Raw genomic sequence first — 21,733 nt, forward strand, 5'->3', positions numbered from 1 at the left:
ATTTTATTTTAGTGATATTTAGTTTTTTGTAAAAAAAAACCAGGGTGGGGGGTATCACATTTCCCGCCGTGTCTCAAAAACAAAATATGGTTATTGCTTTAAACTTTCTCAGAAACTATTTATGATTATTGCATAAGACTTCCACACAAGACGTCGTGCGTATCATGCGCTCATGGCGCAGCTTTTTATTTTTACATGTTGCGCCATATCTCAAAAATAATTTATGATTATTACTTAAAACTTTACACACTTCTTTGTTATATTAATCTTAAGATCTGTATACCAAAATTTTATTTTAGTGATATTTAGTTTTTTGTAAAAAAAAAAACCAGGGTGGGGGTTTCACATTTCCCGCCGTGTCTCAAAAACAAAATATGGTTATTGCTTTAAACTTTCTCAGAAACTATTTATGATTATTGCATAAGACTTCCACACAAGACGTCGGGTGTATCATGCACTCATGGCGCAGCTGTTTATTTTTACATGTTGCGCCATATCTCAAAAATAATTTATGATTATTACTTAAAACTTTACACACTTCTTTGTTATATTAATCTTAAAATCTGTATACCAAAATTTTATTTTAGTGATATTTAGTTTTTAAAAAAAAAAAAAACCAGGGTGGGGGTTTCACATTTCCCGCCGAGTCTCAAAAACAAAATATGGTTATTGCTTTAAACTTTCTCAGAAACTATTTATGATTATTGCATAAAACTTCCACACAAGACGTCGTGCGTATCATGCGCTCATGGCACAGCTGTTTATTATATTATAAGGACATACTATGAAGATGTGAATATCAACAGGAAATTATGATTTAATTTTTTTTCTAGGAGTTACGCCCATTGGAACTTATTTGCTTTAATGTACTACAGAGAACATTTTGTCATCACCACTCCTCTCAAACCACACAACAGAATTTCCTGAAACTTTGTAGATAATAAGGAGGAAATTACAATTCATTTTTTTTCCTAGGAGTTATGCCCCTTTGAACTTATTTGCTTCAATGTACTGCTGCAATAATTTTGTCATCACATCTACACAACAGAATTTCATAAAACTTAGGATACAAAGTAGATTCGCATATTGACAGGAAATTATGATTCAATTTAATTTTCTCATACAATTTTGTTTCTTACACTTATTTTATTTCTCCAATGACAATGTGGGGACATGGGGTATGTGAGTGCACTCACTAAGGTTCTTTATTTCCAGTGATATTATTTTTTTCACAATCTTTTGTAAAAATCTTCTCCTGATAATGCTGGGCCAAATTTAACCGAAACTAGGGTAAATAGTTCATAAAATTGTGTTTGATGACCCTGCCTGATAATTAACATGACTGACACAGATTTAAATAGAACACACAGTCTTGGCTTTATAACAAAAAAAAGGAAGGTTTGGATTGATTTAGGGGGTAATGGTCCTAACAGTTCAGGAATTAGGGGTCAACAAGAGGCCCAAATTACCATTTTTGTAGTTCACAGACAATAGCTTGTGGTTAAGTGTATGGATCTCTCTAAAATTATACCACAAGTTTCTATACCACAAAGGGATGTTTAAGAATGGCTTTGGAGGGCTATGGCTCAAACCATTTAGGAATTTGGGCAAAAAAAGGATGGGAAACAACAGTTACCTGGTTAATGTACAGTTAAGACAATTTTAAAAGCAATTATGGCAGTTACAATGTAAAAACTATCAATGATGTCAATAAATTAACAGCCAATCAAAAATCTTAAAAATCAGAACTAAAATTAACTGTGGTATAGTTCAGTATATAGCAACAAATTTAAACATGACTTAAAATTATAAGTCTTAATTGTGTATGCCATTATATGAATTCAAAAAAAATATTGGGAACGTATAATGGTATGATGTCGTTGTCGGCATCATCCGAAGACACATTTGGTGTCCAGAAAATAACTTTAGTTTAATTATAACATGAATGGATCTCTATGAAATTTCATAAGAAGGTTCAGTATAAAAAAAAATGAAGCTTTAAATTGATTTTGTGGATGATCGTCCCAACTGTTTAGGAATTAAGGGCCCAAAAGTGGCTCAAATCAAGCATTTTCTTCTTCAGGATAATTACTTGTTTTTACGTATTTCAATTGCTCTAAAATTGTACCACATTGTCTAATACCACGAGTAGAAGGTTTGGAATCATTTTGGGGGTTATGGTGCCAACTCTTGAGAAATTAAGGGCCAAATAGGGCCAAAAACAAACATTCTGGATTATGATTTGTGTGTAAGTGTATGGATTTCTCTGAAGTTGTACCTCAAAGTTCCAAATTACCAAAGGAAGGCTGGGATTGAGTTTGGGGGTTAATGCCCCATTATGCTAATTCAATTCAATTCAATTCATCAATTAGGGGCCAAAAAAGGGCTAAAAAAGCATTTTTATAGTTTCCAGACAATAACTTGTTTTTAAGTGTATGAATCTCTGTGAAATGTATAACAGTATTACTGTGTTTAGTGTAATGAAAATCTAGCAAAACATTCTGTTCAAATGGAAACTCTTACAAAATAGAGCTGTCTTGTTATTACTTTGAGGTGTGAACTTTTGCTTAGGGTTAAATGGCAAAATAATTTTGAGATGAAGAACAGCAACACAAATGTGTTCTTTTAAGACTATTCTTGTGTGAGTGTAGCGATTTTGTGAATTGAAATTATATACAATATTCTCTCTTTTTATAATGATTGTTTAGAAAGAAGTTCCTCAAGTTAAATAAAATTGTAGAAAGAATAAACCTTTAAATAAAACTGTAGAAAGAATATTTAATTCATAAAATGAAATATTTTAGATGATAAATTCCATTTTTTCTTCAACTGAAAAATTATCAAAAATAAAAGAGAAGTCTTTCTAAAATATTATATACAAAACTATGTCAATTTTAATACACTTGATTTTACTGATAAACTCGTGAGTATACTAAATCCATCAACACCAAATGATGTAAAAGTAGTTGTTTCTTTTATTAAAGAGTCATTAGAACTGAGGAAAGGAGAACAATAACTGTTTTAATCATATGTATTATAATATTGTCGAGTTTCATTATGTTTGTTTTGTCTATGTGTTTGCCATGACCAAAGTTGGTATTTGTTTGTTTTGCCAAAAAAGAATTATTATCATTATATAATCTTTCTTAAACAGAGTGAGATTACTGATGATGTAGTGGTAGCAGAATTACAAAAGGCTCATCTTCCTGTCTATAAAATACCTCCACCTAAAGTTATTTCTACACAAATTATACAAGGCAAGGACAAATTTGGTATGACAAGACCAATTTTAGGGCAGGCTAAACATGGAGCAAGGATTAACTTAGGCAGGAGACAACCTGGAAAAGAAAACAAACAAGATTTGGTTAAACCTATAAAGAAAGTAAGTGAATTAATTTATAGATATAAGCTTGCCTCAATGGTGCAGTGACAAATCTAGAAAATACTGCTGTAGTGGAGAAGCATTATGTTTTACCCTTGTATGCCTGTACATTCTTAAGTATTTAAAGTTTCCAGTCTTTAAATTTTAATTTGTAAACTCAAACAAACAAGATATTTATAAAAAAAAAAACACAAACTCTCACATGGGAAACACCACTTTCAGAGGCAAGCGCTCATTTTATTGTAAATATAAATATAATAGTGTGGAAAGTTTGTATAAATACACCGGTATCAAGAAGTTTGTAATGGTTCCGCATATTTATGATCAACAAATCTAAAAATATGGCAAAATGCTACTGTTCACTTTGACTACAATGGCTTGGATGACTTTAAACTACTCGAGTTCACTCATACCTGAACTCAATATCCCAATCAAACTGACCTTACTACAATTACAGAACATGTGTCAACTACAAACTACCCGAGTTCACTCATACCTGAACTCAATATCCCAGTCAAACTGACCTTACTATAATTACCAAACATGTGTCAACTACAAACTACCCAAGTTCACTCATAACTGAACTCAATATCCCAATCAAACTGACCTTACTATAATTACCAAACATGTGTCAACTACAAACTATCCAAGTTCACTCATAACTGAACTCAATATTCCAGTCAAACTGACCTTACTATAATTACCGAACATGTGTCAACTACAAACTACCCAAGTTCACTCATAACTGAACTCAATATCCCTTTCAAACTGACCTTCCTATAATTAACCAAACATGTGTCAACTAAAAACTACCCGAGTTTACTCATACCGGATCTGAATATCCCAATCAAACTGACCTTACTTTAATTTCCAAACATGTGTCAACTACAAACTACCCGAGTTCACTCATAACTGAACTCAATATCTTAATCAAACTGACCTTACTATAATTACCAAACATGTGTCAACTACAAATACAGGAGTTCACTCATACCTAAACTCAATATCCCAGTCAAACTGACCTTACTATGATTAACCAAACATGTGTCAACTACAAACTACCCGAGTTCATTCATACCTGAACTCAATATCCCAATCAAACTGACCTTACTATAATTACCAAACATGTGACAACTACAAACTACCTGAGTTCTGGCATACCTGAACTGAATATCCCAATCAAACTGACCTTACTATAATTTCCAAACATGTGTCAACTACAAATACAGGAGTTCACTCATACCTAAACTCAATATCCCAGTCAAACTGACCTTACTATGATTAACCAAACATGTGTCAACTACAAACTACCTGAGTTCACTCATACCTGAACTCAATATCCCAATCAAACTGACCATACTATAATGACCAAACATGTGTCAACTATAAACTACCTGAGTTCACTCATACTTGAACTCAATGTCCCAATTAAACTGACCTTACTATAATTACCAATCATTTGTCAACTATAAACTACCTGAGTTCACTCATACATAAACTCAATGTCCAAATCAAACTGACCTTACTATAATGACCAAACATGTGTCAACTATAAACTACCCGAGTTCACTCATAACTGAACTCAATATCCCAATCAAACTGACCTTACTATTATAAACCAAACATGTGTCAACTACAAACTACCCAAGTTCACTCATAACTAAACTCAATATCCCAATCAACATGATCAAACTGACCTTATAATAATTACAAAACATGTGTCAACTACAAACTACCCGAGTTCACTCATACCTGAACTCAATATCCCAATCAAACTGACCTTACTATAATTACCAAACATGTGTCAACTATATCAAACTTACCTTACAATAATTACTAAACATGTGTCAACTACAAACTACCCAAGTTCACTCATAACTGAACTCAATATCCCAATCAAACTGACCTTACAATAATTACCAAACATGTGTCAACTACAAACTACCCGAGTTCACTCATAACTGAACTCAATATCCCATTCAAACTGACCTTACTATAATAAACCAAACATGTGTCAACTACAAACTACCCAAGTTCACTCATAACTGAACTCAATATCCGAATCAAACTGACCTTATTATAATTACCAAACATGTGTCAACTACAAACTACCCGAGTTCAATCATAACTGAACTCAATATCCGAATCAAACTGACCTTACTATAATTACCAAACATGTGTCAACTACAAACTACCCGAGTTCACTCATAACTGAACTCAATATCCCAATCAAACTGACCTTACTATAATTACCAAACATGTGTCAACTACAAACTACCTGAGTTCCCTCATACCTAAACTGAATATCCCAATCAAACTGACCTTACTATAATTTACCAAACATGTGTCAACTACAAACTACCTGAGTTCAATCATAACTGAACTCAATATCCCAATCAAACTGACCTTACTATAATTACCAAACATGTGTCAACTACAAACTACCTGAGTTCCCTCATACCTAAACTGAATATCCCATTCAAACTGACCTTACTATAATAAACCAAACATGTGTCAACTACAAACTACCCAAGTTCACTCATAACTGAACTCAATATCCGAATCAAACTGACCTTACTATAATTACCAAACATGTGTCAACTACAAACTACCTGAGTTCCCTCATACCTAAACTGAATATCCCAATCAAACTGACCTTACTATAATTTACCAAACATGTGTCAACTACAAACTACCTGAGTTCACTCATACCTGAACTCAATATCCCAATCAAACTGACCATACTATAATGACCAAACATGTGTCAACTATAAACTACCTGAGTTCACTCATACTTGAACTCAATGTCCCAATTAAACTGACCTTACTATAATTACCAATCATTTATCAACTATAAACTACCTGAGTTCACTCATACATAAACTCAATGTCCAAATCAAACTGACCTTACTATAATGACCAAACATGTGTCAACTATAAACTACCCGAGTTCACTCATAACTGAACTCAATATCCCAATCAAACTGACCTTACTATTATAAACCAAACATGTGTCAACTACAAACTACCCAAGTTCACTCATAACTAAACTCAATATCCCAATCAACATGATCAAACTGACCTTATAATAATTACAAAACATGTGTCAACTACAAACTACCCGAGTTCACTCATACCTGAACTCAATATCCCAATCAAACTGACCTTACTATAATTACCAAACATGTGTCAACTATAAACTACCCGAGTTCACTTATACTTGAACTCAATATCCCAATCAAACTTACCTTACAATAATTACTAAACATGTGTCAACTACAAACTACCCGAGTTCACTCATAACTGAACTCAATATCCCAATCAAACTGACCTTACAATAATTACCAAACATGTGTCAACTACAAACTACCCGAGTTCACTCATAACTGAACTCAATATCCCATTCAAACTGACCTTACTATAATAAACCAAACATGTGTCAACTACAAACTACCCAAGTTCACTCATAACTGAACTCAATATCCGAATCAAACTGACCTTACTATAATTACCAAACATGTGTCAACTACAAACTACCCGAGTTCAATCATAACTGAACTCAATATCCGAATCAAACTGACCTTACTATAATTACCAAACATGTGTCAACTACAAACTACCCGAGTTCACTCATAACTGAACTCAATATCCCAATCAAACTGACCTTACTATAATTACCAAACATGTGTCAACTACAAACTACCTGAGTTCCCTCATACCTAAACTGAATATCCCAATCAAACTGACCTTACTATAATTTACCAAACATGTGTCAACTACAAACTACCTGAGTTCAATCATAACTGAACTCAATATCCCAATCAAACTGACCTTACTATAATTACCAAACATGTGTCAACTACAAACTACCTGAGTTCCCTCATACCTAAACTGAATATCCCATTCAAACTGACCTTACTATAATAAACCAAACATGTGTCAACTACAAACTACCCAAGTTCACTCATAACTGAACTCAATATCCGAATCAAACTGACCTTACTATAATTACCAAACATGTGTCAACTACAAACTACCTGAGTTCCCTCATACCTAAACTGAATATCCCAATCAAACTGACCTTACTATAATTTACCAAACATGTGTCAACTACAAACTACCTGAGTTCAATCATAACTGAACTCAATATCCCAATCAAACTGACCTTACTATAATTACCAAACACTTGTCAACTACAAACAAATAACATTTTCGCATGTTTGAATATTGTACAACTTTGATCAATACATTTATCTTTAGTTTGCCTCAATTAAATGTTATGACACTTATACACAATGTTTGTTTATATAACCACAAAATACATATCAAGTTTGAATTTTGGTGGTGTCACTTTAAACGTATTAGAGTTTTTCTCCTTCACAAATCGAAAAATTGCTTAAATTTTTGTTTCCATTCTCTAACTTAAGTTTGTCTGAACCAATTTTAATAAAACAAGTACACAGTTAGAAGATGTCCCCGTAATGATGGCAAGTGTTGAAACATAGAGTTGTTAAATCTCACTGGCAGTAAGTCAACTAAGCATGCACAAAATTGCATAAGACACAGATCCATAACAGTGGATGAATTTGGTAATTTTCTGCAACTTCATTATCATACTAAGCATAAGTTATTTCTAGGATTCAAGGAATTTAAATGAAGATGAAGATTTTATGAACAGAGTATATGGAAAAACTAGATTCCAAGGAAAGAGGACAATTGCCAAAGACCCTTATCTACACTTCAAAACTGAAACAAAGCAGAAAGTGGAACATCCTAAAGGAATAACTTATACAAAAGGTAGTCATAAATAAGTAAACTTTTGAACTTCAGGATATTTAGAACATTACTTTGATCTTTGACCTTGACCTCATTTTCTAAGTTGGGACCCAAAGACCTCAAATAAAACTGACTCAAGGTTTAAATGGATTACAGTTTATGAGTTTATATCCATATCACTTATATCAAATACATAAGTGTAAAAATATTGCATATGGCTTCTGTCAACAGTTAGGCAGATCCTGAGGTTACAATGAGCAAATAAGAGAAATAATTTTGTCATAATCTTTTATGGTTGTAAAAGAGTAGTGGACACAAGAAAAACAGTGTTTAGAGATATAATTCTTAGAAAGTAAAGTGTTCAATTAAGCAGTGTCAGTTTCAAAAGCAACATCTTGAGAAACCACAAAACTGCACGAGAACAAAATGTGGCGGAAGAAGAAAAAATAGAACAAAAGCAATACATGTAGGTCTTTCCATGGAAACATTATGATTTCATCATCTGGTTGCTTTTCCAATATTTTATAAATTTAATAAGCTTTTTTAATATTATCTATACTACAAGTGTCCATATGCCTCCAAAGTGGAGGAAGGTGGGGCAATAAGTATTAACCTTGTCCATCTGTCTGTGTGTTGAATTTAGTTTCTGTTCTCTAACTTTAGTTAACCTCAAGTAATGTAATAAAACTTAAACACAATGTGTATAACTACATCACCCAAATGTAACACAAAAAACTCAGATCAAGTACAGTTAAATTTGTGTCACCTTTACTGTTCTTGAGTAATGTTTCTTTTAATGTTATACATGTATGCAAACAGGGGCAACATCCATTCCCCATTTATTTTTTTTATTTTAGTTGTTAATATAGTGTTATTTTAAAGGTTGACAATAGTCATAGTGTTGATTAATCTCCTTTTCATTGGTGGAGCTAGTTGGCAGGTTTTATTTAGTGAGAATCAGCTCCTGTCATATAAATAATGAGTACTTATAACCAACTTATTTTTGCGTATGCTTTATTTTGCATTATACCCTTTCTAGACCATTTCACAGCTATTTTATTTCTCGAATTTCTTATTTACTTGATGTAGTTTAATAAGGTATGATCAAAGTTTAACATATTTACATTATTTTTCTAATTGCAAAAGTAAAATAAATTGGTTTACATTACTATGTTTATCATTCCGAACATTATATGCATTTGTATTGAACATTATGGTATTATAGCTTTGACTTTTAAATTGATATATTTTATGTGCTGTGGATTTATTTATTTTCATGGGTATGATATCAATTATCGTGGACTGCTGAAAGCTTGCATAATCATGGATATATAATTTTTTGATTTTGCCAAACTCTGTATACAAAGACTATTGAAAATATATTATTCGCTAAACATTTTTACTTGTGGTTCACCTGTACCTACAAAACCCAGGAAAATTGGTATCCAACAAATAATAAAGAATACACAGTACTTGTTTGCATTTGTTTTTAATTTTAAACACTTTGAGCTTTTGTATGATTAGGGCATTAGGGAAGATAAGTTATACAATTAAATGAGTTAACCTCGATCTCTTAAGTTTGTTGTTTAAGTTGTCTTCTGTCAAAGACTGTATGCTCTCCTTATGATATGTTTTTTTGGGGGCTATTTTTTTGTTGACATTGCTGTCTTATTGATGTGAAACGTACATTTCCTTTTATTTCTGTATCAGTATATGAGCTGCTTCAGACAGAAATTGACCTTATGAAAGTGCGTGTATAAGACTTTGATCAATTGTGGAATAATTAAGATATAAAAGATGCATTTTGGTCCTTTTTAATGGGTTGTCTTCTTATGATAACCTTCTTTTGGAACAATTACAGACTTTGTGTAGAAATTATTTTATCCAAAAAAAGGTTAACAGAAGTATACTTTTCGTTGGCATAAGGTTGATTTCTATCTGACACAGTTCATATGATTCAATATTGTCAAGTAAAGAGGATTGAACATCTCCCTGTGTGTACTACCTTTGTTTCCTGAGTACTGGTAATTGTTTCCTGTGTACTGGTAATTGGTTTTTTTTAATTTATTTTAGGACACACAGTAAGGTCAACTAAGTCTCAAACATCTGTTGGAATAAAGCAGTTTTATTTCAATCCAACACATGGAACTTATATACCAGTCAATACAAATGATACATCAGGTATGTATAACATTCTTATACATTGTGCTTAGTAAACAGATCAGGTATGTATAACATTCTTATACATTGTGCTTAGTAAACAGATCAGGTATGTATAACATTCTTATACATTGTGCTCAGTAAACAGATCAGGTATGTTTAGCATCCTTATACAGTGTGCTCAGTAAACAAATCAGGTATATTTAGCATCCTTTTACAGTGTGCTCAGTAAACAGATCAGGTATATTTAGCATCCTTATACAGTGTGATCAATAAACAAATCAGGTATATTTAGCATCCTTATACAGTGTGCTCAGTAAACAAATCAGGTATATTTAGCATCCTTATACAGTGTGCTCAGTAAACAAATCAGGTATATTTAGCATCCTTATACAGTGTGCTCAGTAAACAAATCAGGTATATTTAGCATCCTTATACAGTGTGCTCAGTAAACAAATCAGGTATATTTAGCATCCTTATACAGTGTGCTCTGTAAACAAATCAGGTATATTTAGCATCCTTATACAGTGTGCTTAGTAAACAGATCAGGTATGTTTAGCATCCTTATACAGTGTGCTCAGTAAACAAATCAGGTATATTTAGCATCCTTATACAGTGTGCTCAGTAAACAAATCAGGTATATTTAGCATCCTTATACAGTGTGCTCAGTAAACAAATCAAGTATATTTAGCATCCTTTTACAGTGTGCTCTGTAAACAAATCAAGTATATTTAGCATCCTTTTACAGTGTGCTCTGTAAACAAATCAAGTATATTTAGCATCCTTTTACAGTGTGCTCTGTAAACAAATCAAGTATATTTAGCATCCTTTTACAGTGTGCTCTGTAAACAAATCAGGTATGTTTAGCATCCTTATACAGTGTGCTCAGTAAACAAATCAGGTATATTTAGCATCCTTATACAGTGTGCTCCATAAACAAATCAGGTATATATAGCATCCTTATACAGTGTGCTCCTTAAACAAATCAGGTATGTTTAGCATCCTTATACAGTGTGCTCCATAAACAAATCAGGTATATTAAGCATCCTTATACAGTGTGCTCAGTAAACAAATCAGGTATATTTAGCATCCTTATACAGTGTGCTCAGTATACAAATCAAGTATATTTAGCATCCTTATACAGTGTGCTCTGTAAACAAATCAGGTATGTTTAGCATCCTTATACATTGTGCTCTGTAAACAAATCAGGTTTATTTAGCATCCTTATACATTGTGCTCTGTAAACAAATCAGGTATATTTAGCATCCTTTTACAGTGTGCTCTGTAAACAAATCAGGTATGTTTAGCATCCTTATACATTGTGCTCTGTAAACAAATCAGGTATATTTAGCGTCCTTATACAGTGTGCTCTGTAAACAAATCAGGTATGTTTAGCATCCTTATACATTGTGCTCTGTAAACAAATCAGGTATATTTAGCATCCTTATACATTGTGCTCTGTAAACAAATCAGGTATATTTAGCGTCCTTATACAGTGTGCTCTGTAAACAAATCAGGTATATTTAGCATCCTTATACAGTGTGCTCAGTAAACAAATCAGGTATATTTAGCATCCTTATACATTGTGCTCCTTAAACAAATCAGGTATATTTAGCATCCTTATACAGTGTGCTCAGTAAACAAATCAGGTATATTTAGCATCCTTATACAGTGTGCTCAGTGAACAAATCAGGTATATTTAGCATCCTTATACAGTGTGCTCAGTAAACAAATCAGGTATATTTAGCATCCTTATACAGTGTGCTCAGTAAACAAATCAGGTATATTTAGCATCCTTTTACAGTGTGCTCCATAAACAAATCAGGTATGTTTAGTATCCTTTTACAGTGTGCTCTGTAAACAAATCAGGTATGTTTAGCATCCTTATACAGTGTGCTCAGAAAACAAATCAGGTATGTTTAGCATTTTTATACAGTGTGCTCCATAAAATAGTGATGTAAATCATGAGATATATTTATTGAACAATGGAACCTTAATTTGCTTCTTAGGGGGAGAACTGAGGTTCTTAACTTTCATAGACAGAATAATATCAAAATTTCTGCTGTAAATATGTTGGTCAAATTTGAAATACAAAGAAGCAACATTCTTTCCTTTTAGGGCCCACTCCTGGAAGTCTTATTCAAATGGCAATACCACTCGGTGAACCTAGGATGGAAGGAGGATTAACAGCTCCAGTTACCATGACCACACAAAGGGGTCCAATTACATCTACTCCTGTGTCAAAAATTCCAGTCACAGCTGAGAAAAATTATGCTCTAATAACGGTTCCAGCAGAAAATGTAAATATTCAGAAGAGAGCACAAGAGCTTGCAAAACAGGTAAAAAGATGGCAATTTTTGCAACAAATGACTGTGAGGGCGTTACAGTGTATTAACAGATATCGCCTAGATTTCCATTATGTAACTTTCGTTTTGGGTTTTTCACTGATCTTTAAGCATGATGAATATACAAAAATCATTGAGTGCTAAATAACATTCCTTATTGCTTGTTATGAATTCATTTCTTCAATGAATACTCATCATATACTTTTTAAAGAAGACTTTTATATGTCTCTGATCATAATATTAAAATATATGTAAATACATAAAAGTTAAAAGTCATTAATATCTATGCACAGGGAAGTGCTATTTTGCAGGTTGCGGGTTAAGATTTAAATATCATATAAAATTGAGAATGGAAATGGGGAATGTGTCAAAGAGACAACAACCCGACCAAAATAAAAAAAAAAAAAAAACACAACAGCAGAAGGTCACCAACAGGTCTTCAATGTAGCGAGAAATTCCCGCACCAGGAGGCGTCCTTCAGCTGGCCCCTAAACAAATATATACTAGTTCAGTGATAATGAACGCCATACTAATTTCCAAATTGTACACAAGAAACTAAAATTTAAATAATACAAGACTAACAAAGGCCAGAGGCTCCTGACTTGGGACAGGCGCAAAAATGCGGCGGGGTTAAACATGTTTGTGAGATCTCAACCCTCCCCCTATACCTCTAACCAGTGTAGAAAAGTAAAAGCATAACAATACGCACATTAAAATTCAGTTCAAGAGAAGTCCGAGTCTGATGTCAGAAGATGTAACCAAAGAAAATAAACAAAATGACAATAATACATAAATAACAACAGACTACTAGCAGTTAACTGACATGCCAGCTCCAGACTTCAATTAAACTGACTGAAAGATTATGATTTCATCATATGAACATCAGGCACAATCCTTCCCGTAAGGGGTTTAGTATCATACCATCATAACATATATGAGAAGAACATAACCCGTGTCATGCCAACAACTGTTTTTAGAATAAATGTGTTTAGTTCCGACGCAAAGACCTTATCAGTGACTCAATATTAACGCCAAAATATGCAATCTTTAATGACTTGACAACAGTATCGTAATTATATCCCTTCTTAATAAGTCTATTCAAAGGTTTTGTAAGTTTATGAGGTGAATACTGACACCTTTGTGCTTTATAAAGAATATTTCCATAAAAAATTGGATGTGAAATACCTGAACGTATAAAAAGTCTGCATGTTGAGCTATATTTACGAATGATGTCTTTATACCGATGATAAAATTTAGTAAATGTTTTGACTAGTTTGTGATATCGAAAACCCTGGTGTAATAATTTTTCAGTAATACATAAATTTCTCTCGTTAAAATCTAAAACATTGTTACATACACGAGCGAATCGTACAAGTTGAGATATATAAACACCGTAAGATGGTGACAAGGGAACGTCACCATCTAAAAACGGATAATTAACGATAGGAAATGAAAAATCATCCCTTTTATCATAAATTTTAGTATTCAGCTTTCTGTTAGTGATATAGATATCAAGATCGAGGAAAGGGCAGTGGTCATTGTTAGTATTAGCTTTATTTAAAGTGAGTTCACCAGGATAAATTTCATTAATATACATACTGAAGTCGTCATTATTGAGAGCCAAAATATCATCCAAATATCTAAAAGTATTATTAAATTTGTTTATCAGATGTTGTTTTGATGGGTCTTTGCTTATTTTTGTCATAAATTGTAACTCGTAACAATACAAAAAGAGGTCCGCAATAAGTGGTGCACAGTTAGTCCCCATTGGAATTCCGATAATCTGACGATATACGGAATCCCCAAAGCGAACAAAAATGTTATCTAGTAAAAATTCAAGGGCATATATAGTATCAAAGCAAGTCCAATTAACATAGTTTTTTTGTTTATTGCTACTAAAAAATGACCTAAAAGAGTTTGAACATATATATTCACATTCTGATTTTTTGAATGCCCATTTAATTAGGTGTGTGAATTTTTTCTTAATGAGAATGTGAGGCAATGTGGTATACAGGGTAGAAAAATCAAAACTTTGAACAGATTCAAAATCACCAATATAAGCATGCAATTTATCAAGTACTTCCAACGAGTTCTTGACACTCCAAAAGTAATTTATTCCACTATTTTCGAAGGCCTTATTTGAACAATTTATTATAAGGTTTTTAATTGTACCAAGTGTGCTGGTAAGAATAATAGACAATTTAGTAGTTGAACAATGACTTGAAGACGAAATAAATCTATATTTGTAAGGGGTTTTGTGTAGCTTCGGAAGCCAATACATAGTTGGAACTTTCATTGTATTTGGCTCTGCTTGTAAAGCGGAGGCTAAAAGTTTATGTTTGTTACAGATTTCGTTTTCTGAAAATGGAGTCAGTTGGAATGTTGGTGAATTGGTGATTTCCTTTTTCAGAACCTCGATGTAAAATTTTCGTCAAACAATAATAATATTATTAGCAGCTTTATCGGCCGGGACAAAAACAAATTCCTTGGCTAGTTCTTTTAGTTTATGTTTGATACGAGAAATAGGTTTATTGTGGTTATTGTTAATAGTAAAATGTTCTTTAAAATGTTGAATACGTATATCAACTATCTTCATTACTGAATTAAAAAAAGAGTCCAAAGATTTTTTGTCAGCTTTTTCCCGTTTTATCCATTTCATACAGTAAGTATGGAGTGAGTCGTGGATGATATTACGACACTCATTCCAATTAATAATTGACGGGGGACGATATTTAGGTCCTTTACTGAGAAAGGATTTTAACTCTCGGTCTTGAACGATGTTAAGATCCCCTGTTATAACATGGGAAATGGGTTCATAAATATATTCGGAATTACTGCAATTACATGAAGTAGGTGTATTTTCACTGATATTAACATCTTTACACAATTGACTATAATTAAACACAAATTTCCGGGTAGATTTCTTGTAAATATAACAAATAAGAGGTAGCTCAGTATTGTCAAAATATCCAGGAATTTGTTCTTTAACAGAATGGTCGTTAAATATACCGGCAATATTTACAAAATCAAAGCCTTTATTGACATACTTAATTTTAATAAAATGTTTTTTATGATCTTCAGGGCGATCAATTTTGGGAAATAATTTAGAATAACAATATGCCATAATAATTTGAACAATTTCATACTTAGGACTGCTATATGAAATTGTGTTGCAATCCTCCAAAATTTTATTTAACTTATTAACCGGTAACGAACAGAGTTTTGTTAACAGATAATGTCTGCCGTTGTTTTTTGAAATAGAAATTAGGTCCGAAATATTGGTATGATTGGCCCGAAATTTTCTTTGATTGCGATTTGTTCTACAACCGTGAGAACGGTTTTTACGAACAGTTTTAGAAACAATATCCAAAATGTTAACGGAATTGGTTCTAGATATATTACCAATTCCCATGATATTATCATTTAGACCGAGAGGGTAAACTGTCTGTAATTTTTTAATCCAATTTAATTCAATTATTTTCCGTGATCGTACAAACTTTGAATGCGATTCACCAGGCTGCTTATTTACTACTTCTAAAGGTTGAACTGCTAAATATTTAAAAGGATGGTTGTGCTTCTTAAGGTGTTGGTAAATGATACTTTTGAATTTATTAGGTCTTTTAAAACGATACAGATGTTCTTGAGTGCGTTTTGCTAAATATCTTCCAGTTTCTCCTACGTACTGAATACCACATCCCGGTTTGTTTCATGTGAGTAAATAAATAATACTGTTTGTTTTTCAAGTAATATCAGTTTCAAAATTTAAAGAAAATGTGCGACCATTAAACGTGGACCTTACTGTATTGTTGGTGGAAAGACGGGGACATGTAAGTCATTTTTTGGCATGACACTTATCGATAGAAGGGTAACCACGATTTTTATTGTTAAAAATGTTAGCGATGGTAGTATTTTTAGATAACCGATTTTGAAAATTGAGACGTGTAGATACCCTTTGAACAAGTTTAGTATTTAGTATTTTTCCGTTTCTTAGTTTCATAATTGGTTTGTTAGTGAATTACATAATAAAGGAGCAAAGATTGGCGTCCAGAATATGAACCAGCATACAATAATTAAGTTAAGTAAAAGTGATAAATTTGTTCGGCTGAAAATGTCGAACGCTATCAGTATTAATTACCCGAAAAAGATAGTGTATATAAGGGTATGACTGATGGCTGACCAATTAGTAGAATGGGGCTGAATATTGAAATACTACTTTTTGATAAACATTCCTAAAGTAATGAACTAGAGCAGTTCTCGCTCGGACACACACTCCATAATCTAGTATATTATAAGAGCATAAACCTGAAGCACGGGGAGGCACTCTACTGCCTCCACACGGCACTAAAGACAAACTCTGTAAAAAATAAAATTGAGAATGGAAATGGGGAATGTGTCAAAGAGACAACAACCCGACCAAAATAAAAAAAAATAAAAAACACAACAGCAGAAGGTCACCAACAGGTCTTCAATGTAGCGAGAAATTCCCGCACCCGGAGGCGTCCTTCAGCTGGCCCCTAAACAAATATATACTAGTTCAGTGATAATGAACGCCATACTAATTTCCAAATTGTACACAAGAAACTAAAATTTAAATAATACAAGACTAACAAAGGCCAGAGGCTCCTGACTTGGGACAGGCGCAAAAATGCGGCGGGGTTAAACATGTTTGTGAGATCTCAACCCTCCCCCTATACCTCTAACCAGTGTAGAAAAGTAAAAGCATAACAATACGCACATTAAAATTCAGTTCAAGAGAAGTCCGAGTCTGATGTCAGAAGATGTAACCAAAGAAAATAAACAAAATGACAATAATACATAAATAACAACAGACTACTAGCAGTTAACTGACATGCCAGCTCCAGACTTCAATTAAACTGACTGAAAGATTATGATTTCATCATATGAACATCAGGCACAATCCTTCCCGTAAGGGGTTTAGTATCATACCATCATAACATATATGAGAAGAACATAACCCGTGTCATGCCAACAACTGTTTTTAGAATAAATGTGTTTAGTTCCGACGCAAAGACCTTATCAGTGACTCAATATTAACGCCAAAATATGCAATCTTTAATGACTTGACAACAGTATCGTAATTATATCCCTTCTTAATAAGTCTATTCAAAGGTTTTGTAAGTTTATGAGGTGAATACTGACACCTTTGTGCTTTATAAAGAATATTTCCATAAAAAATTGGATGTGAAATACCTGAACGTATAAAAAGTCTGCATGTTGAGCTATATTTACGAATGATGTCTTTATACCGATGATAAAATTTAGTAAATGTTTTGACTAGTTTGTGATATCGAAAACCCTGGTGTAATAATTTTTCAGTAATACATAAATTTCTCTCGTTAAAATCTAAAACATTGTTACATACACGAGCGAATCGTACAAGTTGAGATATATAAACACCGTAAGATGGTGACAAGGGAACGTCACCATCTAAAAACGGATAATTAACGATAGGAAATGAAAAATCATCCCTTTTATCATAAATTTTAGTATTCAGCTTTCCGTTAGTGATATAGATATCAAGATCGAGGAAAGGGCAGTGGTCATTGTTAGTATTAGCTTTATTTAAAGTGAGTTCACCAGGATAAATTTCATTAATATACATACTGAAGTCGTCATTATTGAGAGCCAAAATATCATCCAAATATCTAAAAGTATTATTAAATTTGTTTATCAGATGTTGTTTTGATGGGTCTTTGCTTATTTTTGTCATAAATTGTAACTCGTAACAATACAAAAAGAGGTCCGCAATAAGTGGTGCACAGTTAGTCCCCATTGGAATTCCGATAATCTGACGATATACGGAATCCCCAAAGCGAACAAAAATGTTATCTAGTAAAAATTCAAGGGCATATATAGTATCAAAGCAAGTCCAATTAACATAGTTTTTTTGTTTATTGCTACTAAAAAATGACCTAAAAGAGTTTGAACATATATATTCACATTCTGATTTTTTGAATGCCCATTTAATTAGGTGTGTGAATTTTTTCTTAATGAGAATGTGAGGCAATGTGGTATACAGGGTAGAAAAATCAAAACTTTGAACAGATTCAAAATCACCAATATAAGCATGCAATTTATCAAGTACTTCCAACGAGTTCTTGACACTCCAAAAGTAATTTATTCCACTATTTTCGAAGGCCTTATTTGAACAATTTATTATAAGGTTTTTAATTGTACCAAGTGTGCTGGTAAGAATAATAGACAATTTAGTAGTTGAACAATGACTTGAAGACGAAATAAATCTATATTTGTAAGGGGTTTTGTGTAGCTTCGGAAGCCAATACATAGTTGGAACTTTCATTGTATTTGGCTCTGCTTGTAAAGCGGAGGCTAAAAGTTTATGTTTGTTACAGATTTCGTTTTCTGAAAATGGAGTCAGTTGGAATGTTGGTGAATTGGTGATTTCCTTTTTCAGAACCTCGATGTAAAATTTTCGTCAAACAATAATAATATTATTAGCAGCTTTATCGGCCGGGACAAAAACAAATTCCTTTGCTAGTTCTTTTAGTTTATGTTTGATACGAGAAATAGGTTTATTGTGGTTATTGTTAATAGTAAAATGTTCTTTAAAATGTTGAATACGTATATCAACTATCTTCATTACTGAATTAAAAAAAGAGTCCAAAGATTTTTTGTCAGCTTTTTCCCGTTTTATCCATTTCATACAGTAAGTATGGAGTGAGTCGTGGATGATATTACGACACTCATTCCAATTAATAATTGACGGGGGACGATATTTAGGTCCTTTACTGAGAAAGGATTTTAACTCTCGGTCTTGAACGATGTTAAGATCCCCTGTTATAACATGGGAAATGGGTTCATAAATATATTTGGAATTACTGCAATTACATGAAGTAGGTGTATTTTCACTGATATTAACATCTTTACACAATTGACTATAATTAAACACAAATTTCCGGGTAGATTTCTTGTAAATATAACAAATAAGAGGTAGCTCAGTATTGTCAAAATATCCAGGAATTTGTTCTTTAACAGAATGGTCGTTAAATATACCGGCAATATTTACAAAATCAAAGCCTTTATTGACATACTTAATTTTAATAAAATGTTTTTTATGATCTTCAGGGCGATCAATTTTGGGAAATAATTTAGAATAACAATATGCCATAATAATTTGAACAATTTCATACTTAGGACTGCTATATGAAATTGTGTTGCAATCCTCCAAAATTTTATTTAACTTATTAACCGGTAACGAACAGAGTTTTGTTAACAGATAATGTCTGCCGTTGTTTTTTGAAATAGAAATTAGGTCCGAAATATTGGTATGATTGGCCCGAAATTTTCTTTGATTGCGATTTGTTCTACAACCGTGAGAACGGTTTTTACGAACAGTTTTAGAAACAATATCCAAAATGTTAACGGAATTGGTTCTAGATATATTACCAATTCCCATGATATTATCATTTAGACCGAGAGGGTAAACTGTCTGTAATTTTTTAATCCAATTTAATTCAATTATTTTCCGTGATCGTACAAACTTTGAATGCGATTCACCAGGCTGCTTATTTACTACTTCTAAAGGTTGAACTGCTAAATATTTAAAAGGATGGTTGTGCTTCTTAAGGTGTTGGTAAATGATACTTTTGAATTTATTAGGTCTTTTAAAACGATACAGATGTTCTTGAGTGCGTTTTGCTAAATATCTTCCAGTTTCTCCTACGTACTGAATACCACATCCCGGTTTGTTTCATGTGAGTAAATAAATAATACTGTTTGTTTTTCAAGTAATATCAGTTTCAAAATTTAAAGAAAATGTGCGACCATTAAACGTGGACCTTACCGTATTGTTGGTGGAAAGACGGGGACATGTAAGTCATTTTTTGGCATGACACTTATCGATAGAAGGGTAACCACGATTTTTATTGTTAAAAATGTTAGCGATGGTAGTATTTTTAGATAACCGATTTTGAAAATTGAGACGTGTAGATACCCTTTGAACAAGTTTAGTATTTAGTATTTTTCCGTTTCTTAGTTTCATAATTGGTTTGTTAGTGAATTACATAATAAAGGAGCAAAGATTGGCGTCCAGAATATGAACCAGCATACAATAATTAAGTTAAGTAAAAGTGATAAATTTGTTCGGCTGAAAATGTCGAACGCTATCAGTATTAATTACCCGAAAAAGATAGTGTATATAAGGGTATGACTGATGGCTGACCAATTAGTAGAATGGGGCTGAATATTGAAATACTACTTTTTGATAAACATTCCTAAAGTAATGAACTAGAGCAGTTCTCGCTCGGACACACACTCCATATGTATGTAAATATAAAATCTACCCCATGACTAATAAATTTAAAATTATTTAAAATAATTCAATAATCATAATTTAATACACATACATGTATCTTATTATGCTAATCCTACTTCTTAATTGCTATTAATAGTTCTAAACATTGATTCTAATTTTCAAATGAATTATATAAACCTATCAATATATTATTTTTATGTAAATTGATAGATTTCTATTTTTAGGTGTAAGTTTATTTACACAAGAATGTTGTGTATTGTAATTGGATACCCTGCCTTTAACATTGATCATAAAATTAAATTAGATAACCCTCTCATGCTTATGCACTAGTGGTATATCTAATACTTAAACCCGCAACTTGCATTCTAGACAATTTTCTATGCACGCGCTGAAGAATATCTCAAGAATGTTTGCAATCTTAAGGAACAATAACTCTGCATGGGAGCTTTAACATTTTTTGCAAGAAAATATGAATGCCTTCTCAAATCCAATCTATTAGAAAATGGAATTATTATAGAAGAGTGTCCACTATATACTTGCACTGCACTATTATTAATATAGTAGAATAGAATGATATGCATGATAATTATATATACATGTAACTATAATATACAAATATTAATATAATATATAACAATAAGCCAGAGTATTTTAATTTGTATCACTACAATATAATAGTCATTACAGTGAGGTTGAATTCCCTGTCATTCATTTATCATCCATACCCTATATTGCCTCAGAAAAAAAAGTATGTGTACATTTCACCTCACTTTC

At 32.5% G+C, this 21,733-nt stretch overlaps 1 protein-coding gene across 2 annotated transcripts in view; it reads left to right on the forward strand.

Annotated features, from left to right (window-relative positions):
* The window catches only part of LOC134710322 (protein TALPID3-like), a 178,440-nt gene that overhangs the window by 93,744 nt on the left and 62,963 nt on the right, over positions 1 to 21,733 (forward strand). For both annotated transcript variants that reach the window (XM_063570647.1, XM_063570648.1), the window contains exons 14-17: positions 3,155 to 3,382; positions 8,020 to 8,179; positions 10,232 to 10,339; positions 12,437 to 12,657. In XM_063570647.1, coding sequence (XP_063426717.1) covers positions 3,155 to 3,382; positions 8,020 to 8,179; positions 10,232 to 10,339; positions 12,437 to 12,657 — 717 coding nt within the window. The remainder of the gene's footprint in view (positions 1 to 3,154; positions 3,383 to 8,019; positions 8,180 to 10,231; positions 10,340 to 12,436; positions 12,658 to 21,733) is intronic.

Source organism: Mytilus trossulus, chromosome 3 (genome assembly GCF_036588685.1).
Source record: "Mytilus trossulus isolate FHL-02 chromosome 3, PNRI_Mtr1.1.1.hap1, whole genome shotgun sequence".
In the NCBI taxonomy this organism is placed as follows: Eukaryota; Metazoa; Mollusca; class Bivalvia; order Mytilida; family Mytilidae; genus Mytilus; species Mytilus trossulus.